Here is a 15887-nt window from a genome sequence, read left to right as displayed (position 1 = left end):
GTAACAAAACAATCACAAAAGTTCGTAATGGGGGTTGTCTTTCACAAAATTTCCCCAATTCAATCTTTTACAGTTATTTTCTTCGTGGCAGTCCCCAATATGACTTAAACCTATAGAAGGAATGCTCATATCAAGGTTATGACTTATGACTAATTGACTATTGTCCTTCAAAATTAAAAGTAAAGGTTTAAAAAAAAAGGGGGTCACGGGTTTAAGGGCGTTTTAAGAATGAATTTAATGAGTTAATGATTTTATCGAAAAAAATTTGTGATATGGTGAAAAGCAATAAGCCAATAAGTGAGGTGTGTAGAACTCGGAGTCACAATAGTGTCACAGAACGTAAAACAGAGAACTGATTGGACTTCTACATTTCATCTTTTATTTATTCCTCCAAATTTGACAACTTGGTTGAAAAATTATACTCCTATTGTGTTTGTAGTTGTAACTGTGTTGCCCATCAAGTGGCTCACATACCCTGTTTGTTGAATGGGTTTGATGATCGAGTTGAGTAATGGCTTTTTTTCTTCAGATTCTTTTTTTTTTTTTTTGTCGAAAATATATTCATTAAAAAGGCAGAAAGCCCACAGTAAACATAAAGGGGGCCCAAACAGGGGCGATTTGCATGCAAGGCTTCAGGCAATTCCATTGCATGGGCCCATGAGGTGGCAAGGGCAAGGCTTCAGCCAATATCAGACATTCAGACCCAGATTGGTGAGCTTATTTGATATTGGCTTTTAGCCATGTCTCATCAGACTAACAGGCCTTTGGGTTCAAATTACAAAGACACATATACATCACATGCTTGAATTGAGAGAGAGGTGAGGGTTTATACTTCATAGCTCTAGCAAACCTTAGCGGTGAAGAGCATATACCCTCACACTCGCCATAAAAGTTCGACTCTCACCTCACACCAATAGAAAAGAGAGAGAGAATGGCATCTAACTAGTTTTATAAACTAAATAATTCCCAGTACACCAAGTTGATACAAGAGCCATCCCAAGTCCCAACACCTACAGTTAATACAACCCCACTTCCTGAACCCAAAATAAATGGCCAAAAGAAAAAATTGACACAAAAGAAAAACAAATTAATTCTTCATTGCTTTAACTTTTATCTCCCTTTGCACATAGGAAGCTTAGCTGAAACCTAGTGTGTACCCCTGCTTTTTCCTTTTAATTTTCACATGGTTCCCCCAAGTCCCTACCACCCATTATTACATGGAATATTGATGAAGAGTACTCATCAATATCATTTCTGATCAATCACACAACTTGAGTATAATCCTGTTCTCCTTGTTCACTAGAAGCACTTGAGCGGTATTCCCCATCACTCTCTCCCTCAGTCAACTCTTCAATCTTCTCAACAGCTTCATTCAAATCCAGTCTTCTTTCCACATCCTCCTCACAACAACTCACTCCAATCTTCAACAGCTTTAGCAGTTCACCTCTACTATTCCTTGCTCCCCCCATTTCCACATCAAACACCTCGCTAGTCCTCTTTTCCTTGATCATTCCATTCACCCAACTTGCCAAATCCGCATTACCATCATAGCTCTGCTTCAGATAGTTCTCTGGGAACTTGCCTGTCAGCACCTCCAGGATTATTATCCCGAAGCACCATATGTCGGTCTTCTTTGTTATACGGCGGTGCTGGGCGTATTCCGGTGACTTGTAGGCCATCATCAGGTGCTGGGCTTGTTCCATGTTGATCACAGGGAGCAGACCATAGTCGTTCAATAGGGGCTCGAAGTTTTCGTCTAGAAGAACGTTAGAAGATTTCAGATGACCATGGGGTACAACCAAGCTAGGGAGTTTGTTGTAAAGGTATGTCAAACCCCTGGCTATGCCTCTGATTATTCTCAAACGGGTTGGCCAATCAAGCCCCGGCTGATCTGAATTGTGATTGCCTGTAAAAAACAATACAACCCTCCTGTTATTACTTTTGAATAAAACTATTTGAACCATATTTAATGATTACATTGCTGACCACGTACATCTCTCCCAGATGTGGAACCCAGGTCCATCTATGTGAGAACTGTGGTAAGCTATGCAACATTAGTACTAATTGTGACAAATAAATTACTCACCATGAAGATGAGAAGCCAAGCTACCATTCTCCACAAAGTCAGAAACCAAGAGCTTCTCTTCCTTTCTATAGTAATAGGCCACCAGAGGCAACAAGTTTTGGTGTGTCAATCTTCCAAGCCTTCTCATGTGCTCATGAAACTCCTCTCTTCCCACATTGTTCATCTGCTTATACCTCTTGACGACCACGGCATCAGCCATTATTGAGGCCTTGTAGGAAGCCCCAAATGTCCCACTCCCCAAGATTTCAGCTGAGGCTCTAAGCAGGTCATGTAAATCAAACCTCTCCCTATCATCCCTCACGAATGACAACTTTCCATGGTCAGTCCTCTTTGAATTTGGAATGGTTTCTACCGACTTAGTTTCTATTTGGCTCGTGGCCGCCACATACTTGCTGGAATCGTCGCTGAATGATGGGGACCGGTCTAATTCGGATTGTTGCTTTCTCTTGTGGAGTAAGTACAAAATTATAGCAATAATAACCAGTACAAGCAATATACTGACCACAGTCAGTGCTGCTTTCATGCCCGATGACTTGTTAGATTCGGGCGGAGGCAAAGAAGGAGGAGGAGGAGGAGGAGGAGAAGGAGGAGGAGGTGGGGCACTGCATTCTCCCTGCAGAGGTGGACCACATAGCTTTCCATTGCCTGCATTTTGGTTAAAATCAATTCCATAGGAAGAAATATAATTAAATGGTGATGCTTTTAACGAAAAATTATGCTAATATTGACCAGAGTTCAAATCTCCCTCCCCTCTTGTATAAGACCATTCATATGGCTTCCCTCTCATAACATCTATGTACGTAAGACAGTGCATATGAACTCCCTTTCATTCCATGAAAGGTACATGTTGTGAGAGGAATGTCATATATGATGGGTCATACAAAATCTTCCTCTATCATTACTTGGTGGTGAAGATTCTTATTCGATTTAGGCATGCTATTAATTATGGCTGCAATTTGCCAACCATAGAAGAGTCACCTGAATTTCACCTTAAACTCAATCAAAATATATAGCAAGAAATCTCATGCATATGAATACATTGTCAATCACCTGAAAATCCACTTGCATCGAACTTGCTTAGGCTTTCGGGGACTGGACCCTCCAATTCATTGTTAGATACATTGAAGACCTTCATACCCTTCTGTTCAAAATTAGGTATCTGGCCTTTGAATTTGTTCCCCTCAAGCCTCACATCAAAAAGCTTAGGCAATGTGGCAAGGGATAAAGGGATTTTGCCCGAAAGCTCATTGTTCGCCAAATACACTTTCCTCAACAAAATCATACCCTCAAATGTATCATCGGGAATATCTCCAGAAAAATGGTTATATGAAAAATACACAGACCTCAACTTGTTGAGCTTCTTGAGGTCAGGCAAAGGACCAGCCAATGTATTGTTCATGAAGCTTACGGTCTTCAAATAGGGCAATGGGATAAGAGGGTCTATATCCAGCTTGCCCTGCAAGCCCAAGTTTTCAAGTTGGAGACCCCTGACATTCCCATTGAAGCAGAGCACCCCAACCCAATTCCCCTTATTACCATTACATGGGTTTACAGAAGGATCCCAATTGCTCAGCACATTGGAGTTATTTCCCAACGTTTTCTTGAACTTCAAGAGGGCTTCGGAGTTCGATGACATCGGTTCACCAAACGACAACATGATCATACATGACAACACAGCAATGAAGAGGGAAGCAACAGAGAATGTTGGGTTTGGTGCGCGCATAAGCCTAGCCATAGCAGCCATGCGCGCCCCCATTAGCTTGCAATTTTGGTTCCCAAAACCCAACAAGGGTCCTTCCCACGTACACAGGCAAATTATCAAACACCTTGTGGGACAACCACTGATGTCAATTGCATGAGCCCTCTGTTTCTGTTTCTATCTAGCTATGTGTGTGTTTGAGTTTTGGTTATGGTGGGAATGGGGAAGAGGAGGAGGAGGAGGAGGAGGAGGTGGTGGTGCAATTGGGTGGGCGTGGAGGGCCAAAACCAAAGGAGAAGGAAGAGGTGGTGAGGATGATATTGAAGAAGAACTGAGGAAATGATTAGGAAAGCATGGTCCATGAAATTGACATGAGGTCTTAGTTTGGATGACAGCGCATGCATGCATGCAAAAGGAGAGGGTTGTTTTTTTGTGTTGGGATAAGAGAGGTTGGAGTTTTGGGTAGGAGAGATCTAAGGCCCGCCTTTCAATTGGAATTCGTTAGTTTTTTTTGCTACACGCATGGCTTTGGTTGTACTACTTTCCATTTTTAGCTTTGTGATGACTGATTATGCTTTCCTTAACCTTCTATAATGTTCTAATTTTTCCAGATCATATGTGATCTCATGACTTGGTTACAAGGGGAAATTAATCAACTAATTCAGCCTTATTTGGTGGGGTTTTAGATTTTATTTTTATTATTTTGTTCAAGAGGGGTTTTGGATTCATAAATTGCTAGGAATCAAAAAAGCTATAGTATCTGTAAATAGTTTCTAGTTTTGAATAACAAACAATTGTTTTTTTTTTGGTGTTCTGAATTGGTTGTCTTGAGATTGATCTTAGTCTGCCATAAAAATCTTGTATATAACCATTAAATACAACTTTTTCTCTCATATATTCAACCTCTAAAATACTAGTATGTGGTCAATTATCTGAGATGAAGTTGTATATACAAGAATTTCGCACCCTCCTAAATTAAGTAAATTATCATCTAAACAAGTACCTATGACCAACGATATATTACTTTTCATTGTTATGGTCACACATAATTTTTTTTCTCGTAAATATTGATTAGTTTTAAGAGTTTTCCTATGATACTATACTTATCACAAATACCCACCACACTCATTCGTTCGTAATTTCAATAATACTACACACCTAAACGAGAAAAACTTAGTGGAGAGGTTTCCTGCCAACTCACTGAATGACACAATCCTTCACTCAAAACTTGTCATATATTCAATTTTAATTATAAGTATTTATCTTTATTTTTATTGGTTTATCAATAAATAAGAAACTAAAAAAATGAAAAAATAAAAACCAAGAACAATTCTGCAGCACCACGCCAGCCACCGTACTTGCCGGGAGCAGCATCACCGGCATACCCCACTACTTCTGTCAACCATCCTTATCTATCTCTCTTAATTTGTAACGATTCGACTCAAATTTTACTAAAAATTTAAATTTTTATTTGTCGTGGACTTAAAATACACAAAAGAAAGTTAAATTATAGGACCTTAGGAAATTTTTGTAAATTTATTTGGAGACAATAATAAATTTTGAGGAATTAATTAAGGTTTTTAAGGAGTTATTTAATTTAATGACAACTATTTAGTAATGTGGTGAGATTGTTCAATTTATAGGGGAGGTGCTGGTCGAATTTTTGGTAGGATTTTTCACTTATATTAACATTCCTATAAAGATCACATAGATGGTTGAGGTTCGCGGGCGAACACCCTATTGGTGTTGGATCCCACAAAATTGCTCTGGTTCCAGGATGAAATCTGAGGTCGGTCTTCTCCCTCCCTCCCTCTCTCTCTCTCTCCCTCTCTCTCACTAATTCCACAATCTGAAACTTTATTCTTATATACTTTGCATCCATATCAAATATTGCAAGCCAACAATTAAGTTTGGGTGAAACCTTGCAATTAATTGAATTCTTTAATTCTTATAAACTTTCTTATAATCTCATTAGTCCCACAACCTATTGCTATTGAATTCTTTAATTCTTGCGACCGAAACCTGTAAATTTTTTGAGTAAAACCTTAGATTCTCATGAGTTGGTGACGGTGTCGCCGATGAGCAGGGGTGGGTGGAGTTGTTGATTTTTTTTCATTGTTTTAAAATTCATGGTGTGGCTGCAGGCGTGGTGCTGCAGAGTTGGGTGTTGTTCTTGGTTTTTTTTTTTTTTTTTCATTTGTTTTAGTTTTTTATTTATTGATAAAATCATAAAACAATAAAAATGAAAAGAAAGATTTATAATTAAAATTGAATATATACATATACATATATATATATATATATATATGGAAAATTTTGAGTGGATGATTGTGCCATTCAGCAAGATAGGTGGTAGGAAACCTCCCCACCAAAGTTTTTCTCCACATAAACTATTTTACTAACTCATCATTGGAGGTGAGACCTATATAAAACGTACCCATCCTATATATGTGAGAGCTAGAGTCGGAACAAGAGCATCAGAGGATGTGTATAGTATAGCTATGTATAATGTATCATTTATATATTTCTCTATATATAGAGAAGAGTTAATTAGTGTATGTGAGCCCATCCCATATATAATTTATTTATAATCTTAGTATGCATGTGAATGAGTGAATTAATCCTATAATTATGTGGTGGTGCATGCATGCATCCCACATTAATGTAAGAGGAAATTTGTATATAACCATAAACCATTCCATGCCGAAGTTCCTCACTAACTTCCATCCATTGGGAACACTGAATCCTTCTAGAAAGAGAGGAATATGGGTAAGCCAATAACATAGAAAATTCCTATGAGCTTGGCCCGCTAGCTCTTCTTTGACTCATAAGCTTGTTAAGCACAACGAATTTTGTAACAAAAGAAAAAAGATGACATTGGACTTTTTTAGTCTTTGTTTTAGATTAGAGTATACACTTTGTACGTGTTTCCCGTACAACGGTCTGTAATTTTTCCCCTTCATTCAATGAAATTTGCTTTGAACAAAAAAATTTAATAAAAATATTATTGTATAATGAATGAAATTAGCACAATATATATATCAAATTATATATAATTGAATATAGAAGAGCAAAGAAAAGAAAGAAAAGAAAAGAAAAGAAAAGAAAAGAAAACGAGGTGGCTACTAGCGGTCAAGTTTGGAGTTAAAAAGCAAAATGCCAATAAACAATGAAACCAAATAATGGAAAATGAAGCAAACTCGGACCTAACTTTGGAAGAAGTTACAGTGGACTGCAATATTAGAATGGACCTACAGACCCAACATTTTTGAATACTCATCACATTCAAGTCTCTATTTTGAAATTACGGCAGGCATTCATATATGCACATTAATCAATGTGCTCCCAAGTCACCCCTCATGATCAATTATTAGTCAAACTCATTGAGTCTAAATCTTTCTTTAATTAATTACCTAACATTTTTGGCACTTCAAGTACCATTTGCTGGGAAATTAAAGCCGCCTTGTGTACATAATTACACACTTGGACTCGATCTAGAAACCTAATAATACAACCCCATTTCCAAAATTTTAAAATACATCTCCCCTTTTTAGCTAATAATTATAGTTTGTTGCACACATTAGTGCATGAATTCATTTTATCAGTGATTCAAATTAACAATATGCATGACAATATAACGGGTTAAATTATCTGGTATAAAAAATGTTCTTTATATAAAAATATGCAAAATGTGGTTAATAATAAGGAGATTAATTATAATATTCAGACCTAAAAAATAAGAAGAGTTCATTGGGGCCAGCTATGTTTTAGGTGCTACAGTCTGAACATATATAATTTATTTTCTTTCTCCCATCCTTTTCAAGCAAAAGAGAAGAACGTACTTCAAAAGTACTAAAGCTTTCAAAATTACGTATGTCAGCAGCCAATATATATAAGACTCCCATCCTAATTAATAGATATCACAGCCATGAAAAGCAGAATTGGAGATTCTACATAAACCTCTCTAGCTTCTCTCTCTCTCTCTCTCAAAACAGTAAGCCATGCTGCCCAAAAAGGCTATGCTAGTGAAGCTGTTAATGGGGCTTATGTATGTAAACGTAATTGTCAATCATGGAGAAAGCTCATACTCAGGTGCAACTTCTGGTACTAACCATGACCAGATGAGGCGCATGGCTTTGATGAAGGCATCACTTACAGTCCGCAATAGGGTTGCAAGTCCCCAAAGCTATTCAACACCACCTGTACGTATTTTTGTACCACATTTTTATACCACATTAATGTGACATTTTTTTTTTGGCATATAGCACCATTTTTGCCAATTAAGTGATTGATGATGATGATCGATGTCTGTGAATCTGTGATAATAAATTCAGGTGTCCTCCTCAAGTGCACGTGTTCATCACGTGACTGAGTATGGTGCTGACCCCACTGGAAGATCAGACAGCACAGAAGCACTTCAGCAAGCTATTTTTGATGCCTTCAGATCTCCTTTCGATCATGGTCACTTGATGGAGGGTGTTGCTGATCTTGGAGGCACTCAAGTCCACCTTGATGGAGGGACGTACAAGATCAGCCGTCCATTGCGCTTACCAGATACCGGTGGTGGAAACTTTATGGTACACCTCATAACATATTATATATGGCGCCAATTATTAATAAAATGAAAATGAAAATGAAAACTTTTAATTTCTTTTTCATGGACTCATGGGTAATATTCTGGTGTGACAGATTCACGGTGGATCCCTTCGTGCATCGGATGATTTTCCGGGCAATTGCCACCTGATCGAGTTACAGTCAACCTCAGCTTCTTTTCTGTATGAGGACATTACACTGAAGGATCTCATGATAAACTCAAATTTCAGAGGTGGTGGCATTTCCGTTATTAATTCCCTAAGGACTACCATAGACAATTGTTACATTTCACATTTCACCACCAATGGCATACTAATCCAAGGTGGCCATGAAACCTATGTTAGAAACTCTTTCATTGGCCAACATATCAATATTGGCGGCGACCACCGTGAAATGGATTTTTCCGGCATCGGAATTAACATAGTCGGAAACGATAATGCTATCACCGATGTAGTCATTTTTTCGGCATCAATTGGTATAATGGTACAAGGACAAGCCAATGTGTTCACCGGGGTACATTGTTACAACAAGGCCACTAGATGGGGTGGGACAGGAATTTACATTCGAGCACCCGGGTTGACCCAAACCCGAATCCTGAATTGCTACTTCGATTTCACGGGGATTGTGGCTGAAGATCCGGTCCAACTCCACATTTCCGGGTCATTCTTTCTTGGAAATGCCTTTGTTTTAATCAAATCCTTGAAGGGTGTAGCGTGTGGCCTCAGTATTGTTGACAATATGTTCTCGGGTGATTATACGGGTGTCCAAATAGTCCAATTGGATCAATCTAACGGACAATATTTCACTACTATTGATCAAATTGTGGTGGATCGAAATGTGGTGCAGGGCATGGTCCTTAAATCAACGGTTGCCAAGGGGTCAGTTTGGAGTAATGGGACTAGATGGACCGTAGATTTCTCACAAATCCTACTCTTCCCTAACCTCATACAAAATGTGCAATACACATTGCGTGCAAGTGAATCATTTCCTAAGCATATCTTACGCAATGTGACTGGGAATTGTGTCACGGTGGAATCAGATGTGCCCATTTCAGCCACGATGCATGTACAAGTGGATCAAAGCATGCTTGGATATGTATAATGAGGAGCTATAACTTTGCTTTAGACAATCGTTAATTAATTCCAATTAAAATACATGTATAGCAGACACATAATTAATGGTGCAAAGAGAGTTTTGTTTATACTTTTTTTCCTTTTATTTTCAGTGGAAGATCTAATATCATTGAAAAATTGTTGTAGGCAAAGTCTAATTGGACTTTTTTTGGGTCTGAAAGTCTCGCAATTGAGCAGCTCAGTTGGCTCCAACTTTCTTGGTTATCAAGGTCAAGTTGTCATTTCGATCTCTCTCCGAGTTGTTGTTATCCCCAATGGTTCGAGCTTCTTGTACTTTGACTAATTCAAAGACGTATGAAGTTCGCACTACTAAGCATTAGACATGTACTAAGTAGCTTCTTTGATACGGGTTTAGTGATATTTTTATCTTTTCACAATATTTGAGAGGTATTAAATTTGAGGTGGCCTCGGCCCCGCACCATATATAGCTCTATACATATTTTAATATTTATGATTTTTTTGAAAATTTTTTTTAAAAATTTATATAATCGACCCCCAATAAATACATCTACAATAAAATTTCTAGCTCCGTACCTATTTAAATTCCCCTTTCTCCAGATAGTAAAAGCATAGAAAATATAGGTAGGGGAATTTTCCTATTAATGGATCTCAATTAATACAATTCATATGAAATTGATTATTTTATCAATATATATCACATGGATTGGACATTTGGACCTATGGGTTTATTGGGTTGGGCTATATAGCCTATGGACCTGGCTTCCCATATGACGAGAAGTACCCATATGTCCAGCCCACCCGCAAAACCCAACCAACCAGTTGCCCAGCCTACCCATATTGTTAAACCCAATCCAATCAACCTGGTCACACGTACACGGTACACCCCTTAATTATGCAAACTGTATTGGTTGTATTTTTCCACAGACCTCCCTTATTGACTTTGCATTGCACATCTAAAAGCGTGAACGTTGTTAAAGGCAAAAAGCAAGGCTAAAAGACAAGATTTAGCTATTGTTTTTTTTCCATATGCACAAACTTGTACATTGCTAAAAGGCTAAAGACAAAAACTCACATATTTTAATGGGTAAATTACAATTTAATACCTCAACTTTACCTCGGATTTCAAGTTAGTAACTCAAGTTCAAAAAGTTACAATTTCATGCCTCAATTTTCATTTTGTTTCAAATTAATACCTCTAACGTCTAGCCGTCAAAAAGATCGTTATTTGATGACGTGACACACCACTAAAGGCTTCATTTTCAATTTAGTACCTCAACTTTATTATGTTTTTCAAGTTCATATCTTAAGTTAAAAAACTTGCAAATAAATAAATGTTTTCCAGTTTTTATCTCAACTTTACCCCAACTTTTAACCCATCAAATCTTCATTAAAATCAACAATTGTATACTCATTTTGAAGCTATGAATCTCCTCTTTATAACCATATAGAAATAATTCAAAAAAGAGCTATGAAACGCGAAAGAAGTAGTCACAAATTAGGCTACCCGAAATTGTCAATTTGTTTGGAAAATTTGGCACTTTCGAGTAGCCTACTTTGTGACCAATTATCTTAGGTTTTATAACTCCTTTTTGCATGATTTTTATATGGTTGTAAAGAGGAGATTCATAGCTTCAAAATGAGTATAATATTGATAATTTTGGTAGAGATTTGATGGGTAAAAAACTGGGGTGAAGTTGAGATAAAAACTGGAAAACATTTATTTATTTGCAAGTTTTTGAACTTGAGGTATGAACTTGAAAAATATGATAAAGTTGAGGTACTAAATTGAAATAAAGTCTTTTAGTGATGTGTCACGTCATCAGATAACGGCATTTTTTACGGCAAGACTAACGAATGTATTAACTTGAAACAAAATGAAAGTTGAGGCATGAAATTGCAACTTTTTGAACTTGAGGTACTAACTTGAAATCCGAGGTAAAGTTGAGGTATTAAATTGTAATTTTCCCTATTTTAATTTATTAAGTGTATTTATATATACTCTTATAAATTAATATAGTTTAATAATTATATCATTGTAATTATTTTAAGGAGATCTTTAATATAAGTATAATATTGAATATATTTAAATTGAAAAAAAAAAAAGACAAAAATCGGATTAAACAAAAAACAAATAAGCAATGTAAACTCTTTGAGCCATTGGAGGGACACATGGCATGTAGTCATTGGCTAGTGAAATTTTTTTTATAAAAAAACTTGCAACGAGAAGAAGCAGTGGTCAAAAATTTGACCACTGCCGCCATGTGTCGACAGCCCACTTTTATAAAAACAAAAAAAAGGAAAGCAGCTAGAGCACATCACGTGAAGGTGGGCCAGGAGCTGCCCTGTTGTCACGCAGCCATTTGCTGCGGCTGTCTCTGCTTTTTTCATGTGGGCTCCATTGGTTCTTGGCTTATGTGCAGACAAAAGCAAGATTTTGGGCCAAATTTAGCCCAAAATCTAGCCAAGGCAAGAATTACCTTGCCTTTGGCCCAATAATATAGAGATTTTTTTACATTTTAGACTAAATCTTACCTTCAGCCTAGTAATGTACATGCTGTAAGAAAGCGTTTTTATTCAGTAACACTTTTTTTTTTAAAGCGTTTTTCTAAATTTTATCTTGTTAAAATACGAGTGCTTTTTACAAAAAGACTTGAAAATACTTTTTCAAATTTCATCAAAGATTGCTCTCTATCAAATACTTCTCTAGGAAGCACACCCTTTAGAACATGTGCAATGCAAAATGTTAATTGACATGTCAATACAAGCTTATTGACCATCTGTTTTGTTCGCAATGGTTCAAGTCAATAGCATAAGTCAATAGCTATATGTTTTTTTAATATTTTCGTATATTCTCTTATAAATTAAAAGTTTTAACTTTTTTTATTTCATAAATTATATCATTGAAATTATCTCAATGAGATCTTTAAAATAAGCCCAATAATTAATATATTTTAACAATTTAAATTAATACCCAAATTTGATAAAAAAAACCATAATTCAAATAATAAATTTGCAATAGCGATCGCTCGACCAATACTGATCGCTCGGCAAGCCAGCGATCGCTTGACTAAAAGCTGCGTCGCCCAGATCTGACAAATTAAATTTCAAAGCGCTCTGCCTCTGGGTCCCACTTGTCTTGGTTCCAGGGACGTCAATTGGCAATAACTATGTCAATTTTTTGACTTGGCTATTGATAAGTCAGTTCAATAGTCAATTATTAACCTCTCATTGCAAATGTTTTTTCTTCCAAAATGTCAATATATTGAATTGACCTCCTCTATTGACCTTGCATTGCACATGCTCTTATGATATCTCAAGTCGTTCCTTGAGGATTTTAAATGTTTACACACTTGATGCATTTCAAATTATACTTAGTGACATCTCAAGTCATATTTTGAAACTTTTATAGTCATACCCTAAAGTTTCTCAAGTCGTGCATTAGGGCATCTCAAGTCGTTCCTTAAAGCATCCCTGGTCATTCCTTGAGAATTTCAGTTCGTAGCTCGAGACATTTTAAATGTATATACCCTTGATGCATTTCAAATTGTACCTAGTGACATCCCAAGTTATGTTTTGACACTTTTAAAGTCATACCCTAGAGTTTCTCAAATCGTGCTTTAGGGCATCTCAAGTCGTTCCTAGGGCCATCCCAAGTCGTTCCTAAAGAATTTCAGTTCGTAGCTCAAAAAAATTTAAATGTTTATACCCATTGATGAATTTAAAATTGTAGTTAGTGACATCCCAAGTCATGTTTCGACACTTATAAAATCATACCCTAGAGTTTCTAAAGTCGTTCCTTGAGAATTTCAATACGTAGCTCGAGCCATTTTAAATGTTTATACCCTTTATGCATTTCAAATTGTATCTAGTGACATCCCAAGTCATGTTTTAACACTTCTAAAGTCATACCCTAGAGTTTCTTAAGTCGTGCATTAGGACATCTCAAGTCATTCCTTAGAGCATCCCAAGATGTTCGTTGAAAATTTTAAATGTTTATACATTTTATGCATTTCAAATTGTACCTACTAACATCTCAAGTCATGTTTAGACACATCTATAGTCATACCCTAGAGTTTCTTAAGTCTTGCCTTAGGGCATCTCAAGTCGTTCCTTAGGGCATCTCCAGTCATTCCTTGAAAATTTTAGTTCATAGTTCGAGACATTTTAAATGTTTATACCCTTGATGCATTTCAAATTGTACCTAGTTCGAGGCATTTTAAATGTTTATACCCTTTATGCATTTGAAATTGTACCTAGTGACATCCCAAGTCATGTTTTGACACTTCTAAAGTCATACCCTAGAGTTTCTCAAGTCGTGCCTTAGGGCATTTTAAGTCGTTCCTTAGGTCATCTTAAGTCGTTTCTTAAGAATTTTAGTACGTAGCCCGAGACATTTTAAATGTTTATACCCTTGATGCATTTCAACTTGTACCTAGTGACATCTCAACTCATGTTTTGACACTTTTAAAGTCTTACTAGAGTTTCTCGATCTAGTCGTGCCTTAGGGCATCCCAAGTCGTTCCTTACGGCTTTCGAAGTTGTTCATTGAGAATTTTAAATGTTTAATCTATTGATGCATTTCAAATTGTACCTAGCGACATCCCAAGTCATGTTTTGACACTTCTATAGTCATATCCTAGAGTTTCTAAAGTCTCGTTTTAGGGCATTTCAAGTCGTTTTTTAAGGCATCCTAAGTCGTTCCTTGAGAATTTAAATACGTAGCTCGAGGTGTTTTAAATGTTGATACCCTTGATGCATTTCAAATTGTACCTAATGATATCTCAAGTCGTGTTTTGACACTTTTAAAGTCATACCGTATAGTTTCTTAAGTCGTGTCTCAGGGCATCTCAAGTCGTGCCTTACAGTATCTCAAGTCGTTCCTTGAGAATTTCAGTACGTAGCTTGAGGCATTTTGAATGTTTATACCCTTTATGCATTTCAAATTGTACCTAGTGACATCCCAAGTAATGTTTTGACACTTCTAAAGTCATACCATAGAGTTTCTCAAGTCGTGCCTTAGGGCATCTTAAGTCGTTCCTAAGGGCATCCGGGCATTCGAAGTCGTTCCTTGATAACTTTAAATGTTTATACCCTTGATGCATTTTGAATTGTACCTAGTGACATCTCAAGTCATGTTTAGACATTTCTATAGTCATACCCTAGAGTTTCTCAAGTCTTGCCTTTGGGCATCTCAAGTTGTTCCTTAAGGCATTTATAGTCGTTCATTGAGAATTTCAGTTCATACCTCGAGACATTTTAAATGTTTATACCCTAGATGCGTTTCAAATTGTACCTAGTGACATCATAAGTCATGTTTTGACACTTCTAAAGTCATACCCTAGAGTTTCTAAAGTAGTGCCTTAGGGCATCTTAAGTCATTCCTTGAGAATTTCAGTTCGTAGCTCGAGACATTTTAAATGTATATACCCTTGATGCATTTCAAATTGTACCCAATGACATCCCAAGTTATGTTTTGACACTTTTAAAGTCATACCGTAGAGTTTCTCAAGTCGTTCCTAGGGCTATCCCAAGTCGTTCCTAAAGAATTTCAGTTCGTAACTCAAGCCATTTCAAATGTTTATACCCATTGATGCATTTAAAATTGTACTTAGTGACATCCCAAGTCATGTTTTGACACTTATAAAGTCATACCCTAAAGTTTATCATATCGTGCCTTAAGACATCTCAAGTCGTTCCCTAAGAATTTCAATACGTAGCTCAAGTCATTTTAAATGTTTATACCCTTTATACATTTCAAATTGTATCTAGTGACATCCCAAGTCATGTTTTGACACTTCTAAAGTCATACCTTAGAGTTTTTAAGTCGTGCATTAGGACATCTCAAGTCATTCCTTAGAGCATCCCAAGTTGTTCCTTGAGAATTTTAAATGTTTATATCTTTTATGCATTTCAAATTGTACCTAGTAACAACCTAAGTCATGTTTAGACACATCTATAGTCATACCCTATAGTTTCTCAAGTCTTGCCTTAGGGCATCTCCAGTCATTCCTTGAGAATTTTAGTTCATAGTTCGAGACATTTTAAATGTTTATACCCTTGATGCATTTCAAATTGTACTTAGTTCGAGGCATTTTAAATGTTTATACCCTTTATGCATTTCAAGTTGTACCTAGTGACATCTCAAGTCATGTTTTGACACTTCTAAAGTCATATCCTAGAGTTTCTCAAGTCGTGCCTTAGGGCATCTTAAGTCGTTCCTTAGGTCATCTTAAGTCGTTTCTTAAGAATTTTAGTACGTAACCCAAGGCATTTTAAATGTTTATACCCTTGATGCATTTCAAATTGTACCTAGTGACATCTCAACTCATGTTTTGACACTTCTAAAGTCATACTAGAGTTTCTCGATCAAGTCGTGCCTTAGGACATCCCAAGTCGTTTCTTACGGCTTTCGAAG

General features: G+C 36.7%; 2 protein-coding genes across 3 annotated transcripts; one reads left to right on the top strand and one right to left on the bottom strand.

The window, feature by feature from the left end:
* Nucleotides 1-984: 984 nt before the first annotated feature.
* PRK4 (Leucine-rich repeat protein kinase family protein) lies at nucleotides 985-4384 on the bottom strand. The gene is made up of 3 exons (XM_086241708.1): nucleotides 3137-4384; nucleotides 2087-2731; nucleotides 985-1906 (listed from the first exon to the last, which is right to left on the bottom strand). Exons 1-3 carry the CDS (start codon nucleotides 3840-3842, stop codon nucleotides 1263-1265), a joined length of 1995 nt encoding a protein of 664 aa, XP_086097834.1. The 5' UTR covers nucleotides 3843-4384; the 3' UTR covers nucleotides 985-1262.
* A 3402-nt stretch (nucleotides 4385-7786) lies between these two features.
* LOC147287647 (polygalacturonase QRT3-like) lies at nucleotides 7787-9481 on the top strand. Of its 2 annotated transcripts, none has more exons than XM_086242137.1 (3): nucleotides 7787-7954; nucleotides 8120-8362; nucleotides 8475-9481. In XM_086242137.1, exons 1-3 carry the CDS (start codon nucleotides 7787-7789, stop codon nucleotides 9477-9479), a joined length of 1416 nt encoding a protein of 471 aa, XP_086098263.1. In that variant the 3' UTR covers nucleotides 9480-9481. The 2 variants fall into 2 exon arrangements, with proteins under 2 accessions (XP_086098263.1, XP_086098262.1); XM_086242136.1 differs by having other exon boundaries at nucleotides 7787-7987.
* The last annotated feature ends 6406 nt before the right edge of the window (nucleotides 9482-15887 follow it).

The sequence above is a fragment of the Dryas octopetala genome, chromosome 4, assembly GCF_963921425.1.
Source record: "Dryas octopetala chromosome 4, drDryOcto1.1, whole genome shotgun sequence".
Lineage (NCBI taxonomy): Eukaryota > Viridiplantae > Streptophyta > Magnoliopsida > Rosales > Rosaceae > Dryas > Dryas octopetala.
This window is presented reverse-complemented; position numbering and strand designations above follow the sequence as displayed.